We start from the raw sequence: 14,797 nt of genomic DNA, 5'->3' as shown, positions 1-14,797 counted from the left end.
GTAAAATACAGGCCAAGATCATCCTTGATATAAGCTAGTTGAAAACCCTTTGAACCAGTGGAGTTGTCCCAGATGCCAGATGGACATCTGATCTGAGATCTTTTCCCCAAGCGTTGCACGGTACTGAGCCTGTCCTTTACTTAATTCCTGGTGTTAAATTAAGGCTCCAGAGTTTCTGATGACTTGACTTTTTGTTGCAGCCATATGGACATCTATATAGGCACAGAAATAATAAAATGTGGTTTCTTTGTATTTAACTGCCAGCATTTTCATTTCATTGGAACTTTATCACTTTCATTTCCAGACGCTACTATAAAGAAACCGATGGTCTGAAACTTGATGTTGGAGCATATATGAAGGCATTAGAGGTATTTTATAGCTTGCATTATGCTTACTCGCTCTGTGCACCTTGTTAAAAGAGTAACTGGTATAAATATGGGTCATCTTCTGTAATTACTCACCTTGGTGGAGGAAGTTTCCACAGATTGAAACTCGTCTGCTGCATTCTAAAGACGGGTGGATTCATTTGTTTCCTGGCTTCATTCTTTTTTTTAATTTTATTGAAAACGTGAACTTTTTACCATTGTGGTACCTTTATTGGAAGTGAGGCCCTAGAAAGAAGGAGTCAGAAAAGAAAAACATGGAATATTGTCTGCAAGGTACCCGAGAAAAACTGAAGGTCCGTTTTATGTTTGGTGTAGCATTGTTAACACAACCCTTGCCCTTAACAGTTTACAGCAAAAGGCCCTTATTCAGCAAGATACTTAAGTGCAATCCTGTTTTTAAGCCTGATTAAGTCGGTGCAGAACTGGAACCCAATAGATAAGCCAACCTAAGGGTGAGAGAAGAAGAGAATCATTATTCTCCCTTTCATAGGCTTGCAGAGAGATTAAAAAAAAATACGTAGTGAATGCAGAGAATAAAGCAAAGTAGGGCAGTATACGAGCACAGAAGATCGTGGATATAAAGCACGCTTGCAACATATTTGTTCGTATCTATGTGAGTTTTGGGGAGAGTTTCTGCCTCCCTGGCTTCTAGTTGTCTAGGAACAATCTAGAAACATCTTTTTCAGCATAGTACTGATATTTAGTTGCAGGAGAATAAAACTTTTCAAATCTGGCTGGTCACTTGAATCATTAAAAATATGCCAGGTGGTTGAAGAAACCCTCTACATCTTTTAAGGCCCTCCAGTACTTTGATCATTTCATATGAAGGATGTTTGCTATTTCTTTAAAAGTGATGCTTTTACAAAAATGAGCAATACTGGGACTGAGTCTGAAGTCTGCTCTCATGATGGAGAATGTAACAGGTTTGTAACTTGAGATGTTTCAGGAGGACTTTCTTTTCTGCCAGAGAGCATTAAACATTTCTGTTACCCAAATTCTCTGATATTCACCTTCACCTGCTAATCCATTGTATTATTTAAGAGCAAAAGTCTGTAATCACATACTTTTTATACAATCAACTGGAGTTATGGAGTTGAAGAAATCCTTTTCTGATCAGCATTTTTTGTGTGTTGTTCTCTCTTCTTTTTTCCCAGTATGCTTGTGATGTTGAAGCTGAGGTAGTGGGAAAACCAGCAAAAATGTTTTTTGAGTCAGCCTTAGCAGAAATGGGAGTTCCACCACAGCAGGTAAGGTTTCTGATGCTGTGACCACTGGCTGTGCCATGTAGTTATGCCCACTGATGCTTTTGTTTGTTTGGTTTTGGTTTGCTGTCTTCCGTGGAAAGTTACAGAAGAGGTTGAAGGGAATGTGGCCGGCAAGAGATGGTAAACTTTGGGTGGATATCAAATATTTTTTTCCAGACCCAGTGTGTTATATATAGTGTGAAGAAATATTTATATTCAGGATCTTCCTGTGAATTATTAAAAAAAAAAAAAAATTGAAAAAATTGAAAAAATGTTTCAGAGAGAAAAAACCCCATGTTCACCTATTCTATCAAATAATGTGAAGTAGACAAAAGAGGACTGACAGCCAAGAGGATAAATGCTATCAAATGGGGACCTGTCGAATTTCTTCTGCCCTGTGCGTGCTTGTTCCCCTCCTGAAAGGCATGACATTGTTTTCTCTGATTTTTTTGAGGGTTCTTTTTGACTGGCTGCTATTTCTCTTTTCATTCCTGTCTGTCTCTCTTTGCTCTGCCTTGTGCCATCCATACCTCTACCCAATTTAGAGTCTTCCATCCATCCCTCCATTCTGTACTGCAGTTTCTCCTTCTACTTGTACTGTTGTGTTGTGCTTTCTTATTCATCTTCCTCCCAAACCATAAGAACGTGCGCTTCTGTTGTGAAATTCCTTTATTTGGAGGCTAAAGAAAATACAAAAAAAAAAAAAAAAAAAAGTTAGCTTTCCTAAGGAATTATGGAAGATGTTGTTCCTCCCAAGATGAGAGATGCCCCAATGCCTGGCAGTCCACTTGGTGACTGGAGGCTGCAGCATGGTGGAATTGCAGCCAAAATGTTATTTATTTCCTTTGGTGTCACACTGACTACCTTTTTTTAGTAAAAGCAAAAGGCAGAAGTAAAATATTTTCTAATTTAGGTGAATGGGAAGCACTGACTGACCCAAAACCTCCTCCCGTGTTATTGGATTCATCACGCTTTCCAGAAACACACTGAATGAGTGATGCTCCCTGCTTACTTAGTACAGCCCATTTTTTCCCCTCTCTGTAGTTGTGCCCAGATCCTTTTTATTGATTTGTTGTTATGTCACACAGGACATAAGGATGAGTATGAGATGACTCACAGACAGCAGTGAATTACAACGTAATAATTCCATCAGAGGCTTTTGGTGACATTATAAACAATGGGAGTGAAGTTTGGGTGGCTGGTAGGTCCCTAGAGCCTGGAGATGAAATTATGACCCTGTAATTCAGTATGCACTTGGGTTTTACTTTATTATAGAGTGGGGAGATGGAAAAGACCTAGTAGGCCATCTAATCCATCTCCTTCCCCCTGCAGGAGTGTTCCCTGCTTCACGTTTATTAATGTTTTGTCCAGAGTAGTTTTCAGTGAGCCGAACAACTGGGCTTCTGTAAGTACCCTAGGGACAGTGTTCACAGCCAAGTAGGTCTTGTGGGCAGGCAGCTTTTTCTGAGATTCATCGGGATGCTTCCCTTTTAAACTGCATCTTCTCCTTTCTGGTTTTACTCCCGGTAACAACCAAAATAATTGCTTGCCTTCCTGGATATTTTGTCCCTCCAGTTACCTCCAGATTTGTTATGATTACAGTAGTGGTCTCTTACTAAAACTGTGTGTTTAGCTCTCGGCAGCTTCCCTTGTCATTCGGTCCCTCTGCACCCTAACCCACTGCGGTGCTCTTTTCTGTACTCCCTTCAGTTTGTCGATATCTTCCCAGTACCACGATAGCTCAGCCTGAACATAATATCCCAGATATAGCCACAGCAATTATTCAATCCATTCATCCAACCAACAAACCCAAAAATCCATTTGAGACACAAATGGCATTTGAAGAAAAAGTAGCTGGAAAAAAGAACAAATAAAAAAAAAAAACCCACAGAGCTCAGCCCTTGGATACTGTTTGTCTAAATCGGATGCATGAAGGTTTGTGTTTCCTTTCCATTTATATCAGAAATGATTGATGCACAGAAGCAGGAGGGAAGAAGAGTTTTTTGTTTGGTTTTTTTGTGTTTTTTTTTTTTATCCTCGTGGCCCTGCGTAGTGGCATTGCTTGCCCTTTTCCATAGGCAGGATGGTGCGGTTGTCCTCAGGCGCTGTTTTGCCCAGCTCGCGGTGTGCTGAGACCATGTCAGCCCCTGGCAGCATGGGTGGGTATCGTCCCAGGGATGTGACAGGACACCAGAACTCCTGTTTTCAAACACTTTGCTCCAGGGAGCAAAATTTGATATAATGCATCACCAAGCTGGCAAAAATGGTCCTGTAGGGTGAGCTTCGGCGAGTGGTTCCCATCGACTTCAGGAAGATCTGGTTTGGGTATGGAAAAGCAGTAACAGTCCCCAGCAGAGACTACTATTTATTCACTCTCTGCTATTTGCCAGATATTCATAGTGCTACTAGTGACGAACTTTATATTTTGACGCAGATTTTTTTCTGTATAGTTTCTAGTGTTAAATGCCATCAATTCGTTGGAGTCGTGTCTAGTCTGTAGGTGTAATTTTTTTGTATTCAGAGAGATTCGAGATGAAGGGAGTATGTGCCTAACCAAGGAGGAGCGCAGTAGACACCACTGCATAACGGCTGCAGTCACTCCATGCTTTCGACTGTGGAAAAAATAGTCCGTGCTGCTGGAGTTAAAACCTGGATCACGATGCACATGCCCAGGAGGAACAAATTACAGCAGGGCAAACTACCTTATTTCTGACATATTTTCCTAACTTTTGAGTGCTTGACCTTGCAACTTTAATGTTCTTTTTGAGAAGGATTTCTAGGTTGTTTTAGTTTGTCATACATAATAATAAAAACTCAGTATATGCGGTTCAATGAGTTCCTTAGTAATGCACTGCATTACATTTTAATCTGTCTCCTGAATGAGCTGTACTTCTCTGCATTTGTAATGACATGATAAGGGCTGGTTTTACTTGCCTTTAGCTCTTCAAAATGTTTGCCAATAATTTATTCCACCTGTGGAATGCATTTAATCCATATCATCATTAAACCATTTTAGATGAGCTGTGCTTTTGAAAACATATTACAATTTTCTTTCACCTGACTTCTAATGAAAAATACCTTTTTAATAAAGCTGTCTGACCACAGTAATTCTAGACAGTGGCAAATCTTACATTTCTCAAGCTGCTTTAATCAATAAAGTTATCACCAGTCGTTTCCCTTGATAACTGCTTCTTACCGAGACCCTGACTTTGCCTTCTGCTGCTGAGATGTTTTCAACCTGCACTTAGAATAGGAGGAACTCCCCAAAGTCCAATTTTCATTTTAACCTTTCCTCAATGGCCTAGAAATAACAGATTGCTGGTATTACTTTAATAGATTGGAAATTTAGACCTCTTAGAGGTAACCAGACCTATCTTATGATTCAGTAATATGACAAAGAATAACACATCTTAAAGGTTACTGAAATGCCTAATTCATATGTTTTAAGGCAGCTGTAACAGTGGATGATTTTTACAGCTTTACAATAAAACCTAAATAATGTTAAGGTTCCGGTAGTTTTATATAATCATAAAAAGTTCTCTCTGTAGCAAATTGTCCTGCTTTAATGGGAGTTATGGCAGGTCATACTGGAGTGCATAAACTACTGGTAGTTAACCAATTCCCATTTCTGCCACCTGCAAGTCTCCGGTGGGAGTTAGTGGTGCGTGAGAGCAGAGGGAGGTCACCCCGAGAGTGGCACGGAGGACCTGCCGCCGTGCTCACCGGCCACAACGGGGAAAGATTTTCCATCTCAGCAAGAAGAGTGAAGTGGCCGAGTGAAGTTTCAAGCTTCGAGTCCTGCTGAAAGCTTATTGAAACCTGGCTGGCCCTGCGGCCTTTGGAAATCTGCCCTGGAGGTTTAATGTATGTCTTTGTTTCACCTGCCTTGTTGTACAGCTTCTCTCAGGTCAGAGGCCATGTGCGATGTCCTTTGCACGTTTGATGTTTGCACAGCTAGTAGTTCCAAGATAGAAACATAATTAACAGTAATATGGGGTCCTGAAGCCTAGGAGATTACTGGCTGGGCCAAGGAGAATAGGGAGAAAAGTAAATGCATTGTATTTCTTGTGTAAAGGGGTTAATACATTAATCAAGATTTTGCGTGTAAACTTTATTTCCTTTTGTCCCTGGCACATTTAGCTTGATTAAGGTTATTAAGCCTACAGCAAAAATCTGCTTAGGCATAAATGTTTGACTCTAGAAACGTTCACTGGGTTCAATATTCTGTTGAAGTTTGCACACTTCCCTCTGTGCGTCTCTTCATTTGCATCCTCCATAGACTTCAGCCTCCAAAGAACTGTACGAGCTTGTCCTAGAGAACACCGCGTTGCAACCCGAGCCTAACTGGGTAGTACAGACTATTGTTGCCTTTCTGCCTCATTCATGTTCTTACTCCATAATTCCTTTTCTGATCAAACATTTTTCTGTGATTTTAGTGAATACTAAAACTCTGTTTGCAGACAAAAATGCCCGAGGTTCCTGTTCACCACCCTACCAGCATCTCTGAAGGCTTCTTAGTGGTGGCTACTTCTGGGGGTAAGAGGAGTCAGCGGCCACCTCCGTTCAGCTCTGAGTCCATGGTCCAGACACCCCCAGTAAGATTGCTGACCGTGATGGTGATTTCTGTGCCACAGACGTTTGCCCAGTGGGGATTATATTGGGCCAGATTCTTGGAGGTCGTGTTCATCTCCTCCGTTATCACTGCCGATCTGGGTTGAATTTGATGGGCTTCACTCAGCTTTGGCACACGTGTGCTTTATTTACTGCACGTGTACAGCCGCACGCACCATCTCTCACCAGCTATATGGTTTAGGAAAATATAAATTGCACCCATTTTAATTCTTTGATAATTTGTCTTAAAACCAGAGAGACTGTCTCACTGCATTTTGCCCTTCGTTTTAGTAAATCTCTAACTGATCTAAAAAAAGTAACTTCTGTGGAATAATTGAACAGATTAATGGTGTGATCCCTGTGTAAAATGTGAACACGAACGGGGATCTTTTAATTTTTGCTTTCAGTGGGTGTGTGACCTTTCAGTTTTATATCTTTCTCTCTCTTCTTACCATATTGCAGTCAGAGAGGAAGTTAAACCCAGGTTTGACAGGTAGAGTTTTTTTATTTCCCTTGACAGTGCACCTTTTGACCTCTATCTTCTTGCCAATGATTTTTTAAATCCTAAATGATTTGGGAATAATTGCTCCTCCTTTAGTGATTATTGCCCTTCACTGATAGTAAATCTGTGAAATCCCCAGGGGCTGGAGTACATTTTTGTATGCGTATGCCACAAGCTGGCCTGGACAGGCATCGCCGCTCATCTGCAGCTGCACTTGCAGAGCTGCCGGGCATCTTGCAGGAAAACTTGCCTGGAGAGAGTAAAATACAGCCCTGGCACGCCATTGAGGGCTTGGTGGGCTGCCCCGCTCTGCCCTTTCCCATTTTTAGAGGAAATTCATTTTTAGGGTTTTGAGAACCCAGGACTGAAATTGTCTTTACTTCAGAAGTCTCATCCTGAACCTCTGGGTTCAGGCTGAGTAAGGGCGTGCAGGTGGCGGAGGGCAGCTCCGCTCCTGGGGTCCCCCCACCAGCCGTTCCCTGTCCCCTTCGGGGAGGTGTTGGAAGGAATTTTATAGGAAGAGGGGATTAAAAACTATTAAAGCCAGTGGCTGAGAAGGATAAAATATCTCAAAGCAGCTTGGGGGGGAGATTTGTAATGGTGGTTGGCTGAGAGCGGTGTTGCCAGGTTCTTTGCAGGTCTGCACGTAACAGTGGGATTATTCTGTTTTCCTCATCTGTGCATACATGCTTTATTTACTAATTACTTAAAATTAACCCATCATTTTCTCCCCATTTCATGCTCAATTGCTTGCTTGGAGGAGTGGTAAGGAAAGGTGAACTATCTACAGGGGAAGGCTTCTTATTAGGAACACGGGTGTTTCCATGAGCAGAGTGGATAAGGAAAATGGTCCAATAACGAAAGGATGAAAAAGACGGAGCCCTCCACCGTCTGGTGGCTTTAAAGCGGTTTGTAAGCAGAGAGCTGAAAAGGCAGAGCTACCTGTCCCAAAGCCTGCTGCTGCTCCTTCCCTACGGGCGTGTTTTCCCCAACTCTGACCCCTCTGCTGCAAGTCCTTACATCTCTCTGCTCCTTAAAGGAGCTCTCAAAGCCTGGCCATAGCAGTGACACTTCTTGGCAGAATGAAGCAAGGGTGGGCATATATAAATTGTTTCGAAATGAACTACTTCCAATGTGGAACCAGACAAATGAGCCTTGACTTGAGGGGGCATCCTGTTACATCCCATCACCTGAGGGATGATGATCATCCCCCCTGTGAACAGTGTTTTAGAACAACATGGAAGATAAACTGGGCTGGTAACTACTATATGTAATCTTGCACACCACACCTGATGCGTTACTCTAAAGAGGATTTAGTTTTTTTCAGCTGAAGCTGTTCCAAATATACGTGTTTGTAGCTTAGTTTGGTTCATGAATGCTCTCAGAAAATCTTCTGTTCGACTGGGGCTTTACGTATATCCTCAGATTTCCTTTGCATGCTATGTAATGTGGAAGAAGATTCTGTTGTAATTAGATGATTAATAAAAGTAGCTCTGGAGCTGTAGTATTTTTAGACTTCAATATGTGTGGTTTAGTCCTGCCCAGCAGACTGCTTACAGAGTGGGAACTGAAGTGTGGGAGACACAGAAGATGAACTGGCTCTTGTATGGTTGCATGCTATGTAAAAAAGAGATGTTTCCATGTGAAGGCAAAGGAAGAAGAGGATTTTATACTGGGCAGAACTGGTAACTGGAATGACGCCCGCCTTCTATATGTTTTTGTCCTTAAAGCTGCAGCCAGCTGTATGGAAAGACTCAGCATTCCCTTTAGATTGCTGCTTCTGGAGAAGCCGATCCCTGCTTCTGCCGTGTGCGCCTTGTTCCCATGACCTCGCTGACACGGGCCTATTTATCAGTTCTCTGCAGATGGAAGAACGCTGGGTTGGCTTTCTGTGCGTGCCCAGCGGCGTCCCCCGCGGTGCTGCTCTTCCTAACCCAGCTGCCATCTAAGGCAACCCCGGTCCCCTTTGCGAACGTGCCTTGTAACCTCCCAAGGCCCATACGTGGGACAAGGACCCCTCATGACAGACCCTAGAAACCACCCAAACCACACAAAATACAAGGGCAATTTCCTTAGTAAGAAAAGAAACACTTTGCACAGTGACTCGGTGTATCTGATGTGCAGGTATGAAAATAATGAAAAGTACTTGAAAGGGGTGGGAATTCAGGCAGGAATTTGTAGAGTTGCAAGGTGCCGTTGTTGTGAAAGCCTGGCCGGTTATGGTTATGAAGCAGGAGGCTAAGTCAACAAGATGAAGATCAAGTGGCTAAAGATGCAACTAGTTAATGTAGTTTAGATAAAATTCAACTTTGATACAAAAGGTGCAAAACTGCACTTTAAAATCGGATAGAAAAACTAGATGGCATATTTTCAAAGCTGGTGTGTTTCCCTGGTGTTAGGTGCGGCCTCCGTTCTCCTCAGAGTAATCCAGAATGCCTTCGGAAGGCTGAAAGCTGATTTTTTGCTTGTTAATTGAAGATTACTGTTTTGTGCATATGCTGTTTTTTGTAGAAACTATAAAATGAGCTTCCCCAACCATTTATAAATTTGAAGAATAAAATGTAATAATTTTTAATGCAGGATGATAATAAGCACTTGAAATTTTGAAGATGCAGTTGTTAATGAGAAAGACCCCTCGGCTGCTACGCTTCAATTTAACAAAGCTCTTAAACAAAGACAGGAACGCTGACGTGGGTGCTACATGTTTTCATCAGACACTCAAACAAATCTTAGCACAGCCAGAAGGTCTTTTCTCAGTTACATTTTTTTGGTAATCTACTCAATTGAGTTTATTAGTATTTGCACAGACTTAAGCTGACTGTAACGCAAACCATGCTAGGCCTGTACATATCATATCCCATTGTGCAACAATAAATTAGATTTTACAGTGATTTTCCAAATTTCTGTATCAACCTAAGCATGGGTTGGGATCAGGCTCTGTGAAGTTATGCATCTCAGTGATCACAAACTTAAGCTTTTGACTGGCTGTTAGAATACCAATTTTAAGGAAACGTTTAAAAAGTTAAGCTTAATTTAAACTGCTTGGCGCGTAACATAAATGCATCATTAGGAACAGAGTAGGACTAACTTCATAAAATTCAACGTTTTCTTTGAACTGTGCCAAATCACTTTGATTTTTGTGATTGATTACAAATTGTACAGGTGCGTCCTGCACTAGAACATTGCTCGAGGAGCTATAGCATGAATTATATTCAAGGTAGGATGACTTTTAATCAATACGATGACAATATTCTCTTGTTTAATTTGTCTGATGGCAGTATTAAACATCAAATCAAGCTGTTTGTTATGTCAAAGGAGTGTGACGTATGGCAGAAATAAAATCCACTTGACGCCCGTTTTTCTGTATTTCATTGCTTTGACAGGCCATCATGATTGGAGATGATATTGTGAATGATGTAGGAGGTGCCCAGCGGTGCGGTATGAGAGCTCTGCAAGTGCGGACAGGGAAGTACAGGTCAGTGCACACCGTACACCCTGCACTCCACGGGGGCAATCATGGAGAGAGGGGAAATAAATGCAAGTAATGATTTTTGTGTTGACCTTTTTGCCAAACGACACAGTGCTCTGATTTCCTTACAACACATTAATTTCTGAAAGAAAAGGAGTTGCAGTTTGGAACCTGGTACGCATTCAAAGTGAATGTGCAAGAGCAGTTTTTTTCCATGCGTTTTCCAAATCTTTTCCTGTTGGTGGCACAAATTTGCCATCAAGGTACACTTGCGCTTGTTGTCTGAACAAACACCTCCTTGTGCAGCAGTTAGGCTTGGGGCAATGACGACATTTTCGTTCGCAAAACGCATTTTGGGAAAACGCTGTGTGTATGAAAGTGGCAGGAAGGGGAAGACACATTGTCTTTGATCTTTTAAATAAATATTTTCTGTTAAATTACTGCTATAATTTTTTCATCACAGTGCACAGAACTGGGGTGTTTCTTGGGTTTTGCTTTTTTGTTTTGCTGCTGCATGAAAGTGTTGTACGCTTGATACAAGACGTGTCTGAAACTTCTAGCAGGGTTAAGATTATAAAATTAGACTGTCTACTCAGTGATCTCTGTGGGTCATATCTCACAGCTTTATGAAGGACTCCATATGTCTACTATTTCTTCCAGACATGTATTCAGCACTGAGATGTCTGGAATGCGAGAGCTGTTTCTCCACTTCATAGAATCATAGAATTGTTTAGGTTGGAAAAGACTTTTAAGCTCATCAGGTCCAACCGTTAACCCAGCACTGCCAAGGCCACCACTAAACCATGTCCCTAAGCACCACATCTCCCCGGCTTTGAAATTCCTCCAGGGATGGGGACTCAGCCACTTCCCTGGGCAGCCCAATCCAATGCTTGACAACCCTTCCCATCTTACCAGAGTGCAGGCTTCTGCAGGCTCAGTCACCCCTTTCAAATGACCCTTCAAGCCCTTCTCCGTGCAGGTGTCTCCATGACCAAGAGCTGCCTCCCTGCCACTGCTGATAGGAGACCTGAGTGCAGTTATAAAAAGGCACGGTCCAGGGTTGACTGGTGGGAAATGAAGCCATCATCTGATGCTCAGGCCAGCTTAGGTTTGAGGTCAGCTCAAGGTGACTCTCCAAATGCAGTGCAGACATCGGTCCCTACATTTAACATTTGGATTCCATAACACTCAAAATCTCCTCTTAACCATAACCACGCCTCTTCGTAGGAGGCATGCTTCAGCAACAGCATCTGTCATTTGACATAATTTGTATTTTTACAGTCTTTCTTGATTTTCAAATACTGAGACTGTAAAAGAAGGGTGGTCTTTTGGGGAGGGATGCAACAAGTGAAAATGGTGCTTGCCATAGGCTATCTGAAAAGTTATTTTGTTAGTTTTCAGGTCAGTCTGTTTCTCATTTTTCCTTTTACTTTGTGTAAGGTGATAGAATAATACCCAGTGCCTTAATGCTAACGGACCAGTAAGTGATGATTTCTGAGGAAAAAAAAAGACGGATACAAGTGTATTGTAGTTAGGTATTTTTGCATCTTTAAGACAGTACATCTCAAAATGAGTTATCTGAATAAAGCTCAAAAAATCCTGAAGATTTAAAAAGTAAGTATATAGTTTGGGATTATTTGTCTGTAATCTGTCTAATCCCATTAATTTCCTAAAGGAGAAAATAAGGATTCAACGGTTGATTTTAGTCTGGTATTAATGGGATCACTTTGTGAATTCACATCTTAATGTCACACAGATGCGGGTGTCAGGCGGTATCTGCACACAGAGGTAAATCAGACCTTTGCTCTGAACAAATACCTCCTGTGACATACTTTGCCCATCATAAGGTATGGCGCAGGAGATGCTGCATCCAAACCGTTCAGGCAGCTGACATAAACTGTATATACACACACACATATAAATATGTATAATCAGATGCTGGAAAAACATTTTCTTGTTTCAAGTTTGAGTCATGATTTCACAGCTGAAAGAGTCATCAGCTGTTTGAGATGGGGGAAAAAGGTTGTTTTCCGCTGTTATGTCTCCTGTTTCAATGTGGGGTTGCTGTTACGTGAAATCTTGTGCTATTGTATGGCAATGAAATACAGGTGAGTATCTCTCTGAATTGAGCATGTGGTCCTGTTTTTAGCAATTGTGAGTAAAATGAAATAGCTCTTGTTTGCCAAGAGAGGCCAGAGATGTATATATTTTTAAGAATGACTGATTTAGTATGCATGGAAAATGAAAACGCGCAGTGAGTATTGAGAGAGACGGAAGAAAACAAGTGAATGAAAGGTGGTGGGCAAAAGAAATTAAAAATAACAGAAAATGTAATTATTTCATAGCTGGTTTAAAGTCTGATATAGATAAGATTATGCATAGGTCCTCTCATTTATAAGGTAGTCATGCTGACAGGGAGCTGTGTACTACGCCCAAGTACCTCTGGATGGCACCGTTAGTACACTTACTGCAGTATTAGCCACAGCTTCGTGACCTCCCCAGAAAGCTAAGGCTGTTTTTGCAAAAGAAGTGCAAAGCAGAAAGGCATCAGGGTTTTGCTGTAGACGCCGAGTGTTGGTGCGGTGGGATTTCCACAGATTTCAGTTACGAGAGTCTTGCAGCTTGGGACATGGGTTATCACCCCTGTTGAGTTGTCTCTGTGTTTCTACAGCTGTGAATAGTTTTTTCCATTTCCACCACAACAATGGTGCCTCACTTCAGCAAAATGGACGTAGAGCTGGTTTGAGTATAAAATAAAAAATGACAGAGGAACTGTCCCGAGGAATTGTTGCAGGTGCATTTCACGGCATACTGCTGAATACGTGGAAATGATGTTATTTGCACAAGTGAAGGCATTTTGCGCGTTGTTCTGTAGGTCCAAGGGATCTTGTTGTACCCCTCTGGTCTCACCTGAATATTGTCCCCGACTGGCAGACGTTGTCGCCTCCGGTGCACCAAGGTGCGTCGGGGCAGCTCTCCTTATTTCAGGGGTCATTGCAGTTTACATGAACATCTCTGAGGTGCCACCGAGGGTTATGCACCGTAGCACAAAAGACGACACATGAGCCAAGGTTTACATGCAGGTCGCAAGCTGCAAAGCAACTCGGTGCATCTTACTTGCTTTAATAAGCTAGAAGGAAAAGTCCCCTTTGGCCCTGAAAGCCTTTTATGGAAAGAATCGGTTGATCTGCCGGTGCGGAGGTTTCAGCAGCAGATAGGGGTGGACAGGTCGTCCGTGGGGCGGGCGGCCTCCAGCCGGGTAGAGGAAGCTGACTGCAGCCTGCAGCGTCGCAGGAGCCTTCCTCCGTGGTGGTGTTTGTGCTGTGTTGCTGGGTGACGGCGGTGGCGGGTGACGGCGGTGGCGGGTGCCAGCTCCCCACTGAACTGAGGAACTGGTTTTGTGAATGCAGGGTGGGGATGGTTGGCTTGGCAGGCGAGTCGAGGGCCAGAGGAGAAGCAGAAGGGGTGTGCGTGGCGAGGCGGCATAGCCCAGGGCTGCCTCCCGCCCGGGGCTCTCACCCTCCTGGCCCCTGCAAGGTCGTCTTCCATGCTGGCTGCTCCCAGGGTGAGATTCAAAGTGTGGATTAAGCTGCTGCAAAAGCATTCAGTTTTACACCACCCTGCATGGAGGTCCTGAAAATTAGCTCCTTTGTTTCACTTCTTCTGGATCTTTACAGTTTAGTAAAATTTGTGCAGCTGATTTCCTTTAGTATGACAAGCTTTGCATGTTCCTCACGCCTGAATCTATACTTATCTTCTCCTCTAAAGCACTTAATCCTCAAGCAGGACTTAATCTCAAGTGTTGAGCTCTTTCTCAGTAGCCAAACCAGGCACAGCATAGATTAGTCCATGAACTGTGATAAATCCTAGCCGCAACGTGGAATAAGATTTCTGTCGGCACAAGTCAGGGCAATAATGGAAAGGTGTAGGGATAAGATGGTGTGTTGAGCTGACCTCAGCCAGCGTGGTTCTCTGACATGGGGTTAGTAGTTGGGTTGGCCAGGTATAGCCTTTCTTAGGTGTAAAATCCAAATGCAGAGGGTCAATCTGGTCTGCAGGTTTGTCCACTCTCAGATCAGGTCATTGCTGCAGATTCTCGTGTGCCAGGAGAAGAAGCTCGTGTTGGATTTTTCAGCATTGGGAAATCTGATGCTAATTACGAAGCTTGTGTGCACGCCTGTGGGGAGGCCCTTCATAGCCAACATCTTTCCCATCTAGGGAAGAACACGTTCTTGTCTTCCCGCACAGGGTATGTGCTAATTCCACTCGCAGCTAATTGGCCCTGACATCAAACCAATAATTTCCACAATAACTATTGATTCTGCAATGCTGCGTAATATCCTCGTTCCTCTTTGTAGCATGCAAGTTAGAGCAGAGAAAAATTGCTTTGAGGCTTTTCCAACTGTCTCCCTGTAAAATCGGAAACGGCTTTCAGGTGTGTCAGTGCGTCAAATTGCAGGTGGTTCTTTGCAGGGTGGAAGAATTACTTACTCCTTTCTCCTTGTTGTTATTTACAGGTCTTGATTTGTAAATACAGAACTTTCCATTGCTGCCATGTGGCGGTAGCCAGGAATATTCATGGCAG

At 42.7% G+C, this 14,797-nt stretch overlaps 1 protein-coding gene across 1 annotated transcript in view; it reads left to right on the top strand.

Annotated features, from left to right (window-relative positions):
- Nucleotides 1-14,797, top strand: part of LHPP (phospholysine phosphohistidine inorganic pyrophosphate phosphatase) — a gene marked incomplete at its 5' end in the record, with an annotated part of 89,714 nt that overhangs the window by 17,995 nt on the left and 56,922 nt on the right. Inside the window, 3 exons of the mRNA XM_082308403.1 lie at nucleotides 305-368; nucleotides 1,541-1,633; nucleotides 10,127-10,218. Coding sequence (XP_082164529.1) covers nucleotides 305-368; nucleotides 1,541-1,633; nucleotides 10,127-10,218 — 249 coding nt within the window. The remainder of the gene's footprint in view (nucleotides 1-304; nucleotides 369-1,540; nucleotides 1,634-10,126; nucleotides 10,219-14,797) is intronic.

Source organism: Platalea leucorodia (assembly GCF_965183815.1).
Source record: "Platalea leucorodia genome assembly, chromosome: 4".
Lineage (NCBI taxonomy): Eukaryota > Metazoa > Chordata > Aves > Pelecaniformes > Threskiornithidae > Platalea > Platalea leucorodia.
Note: the sequence above shows the minus strand (reverse complement) of the source record. Positions and strands in the feature narration are given on the sequence as shown.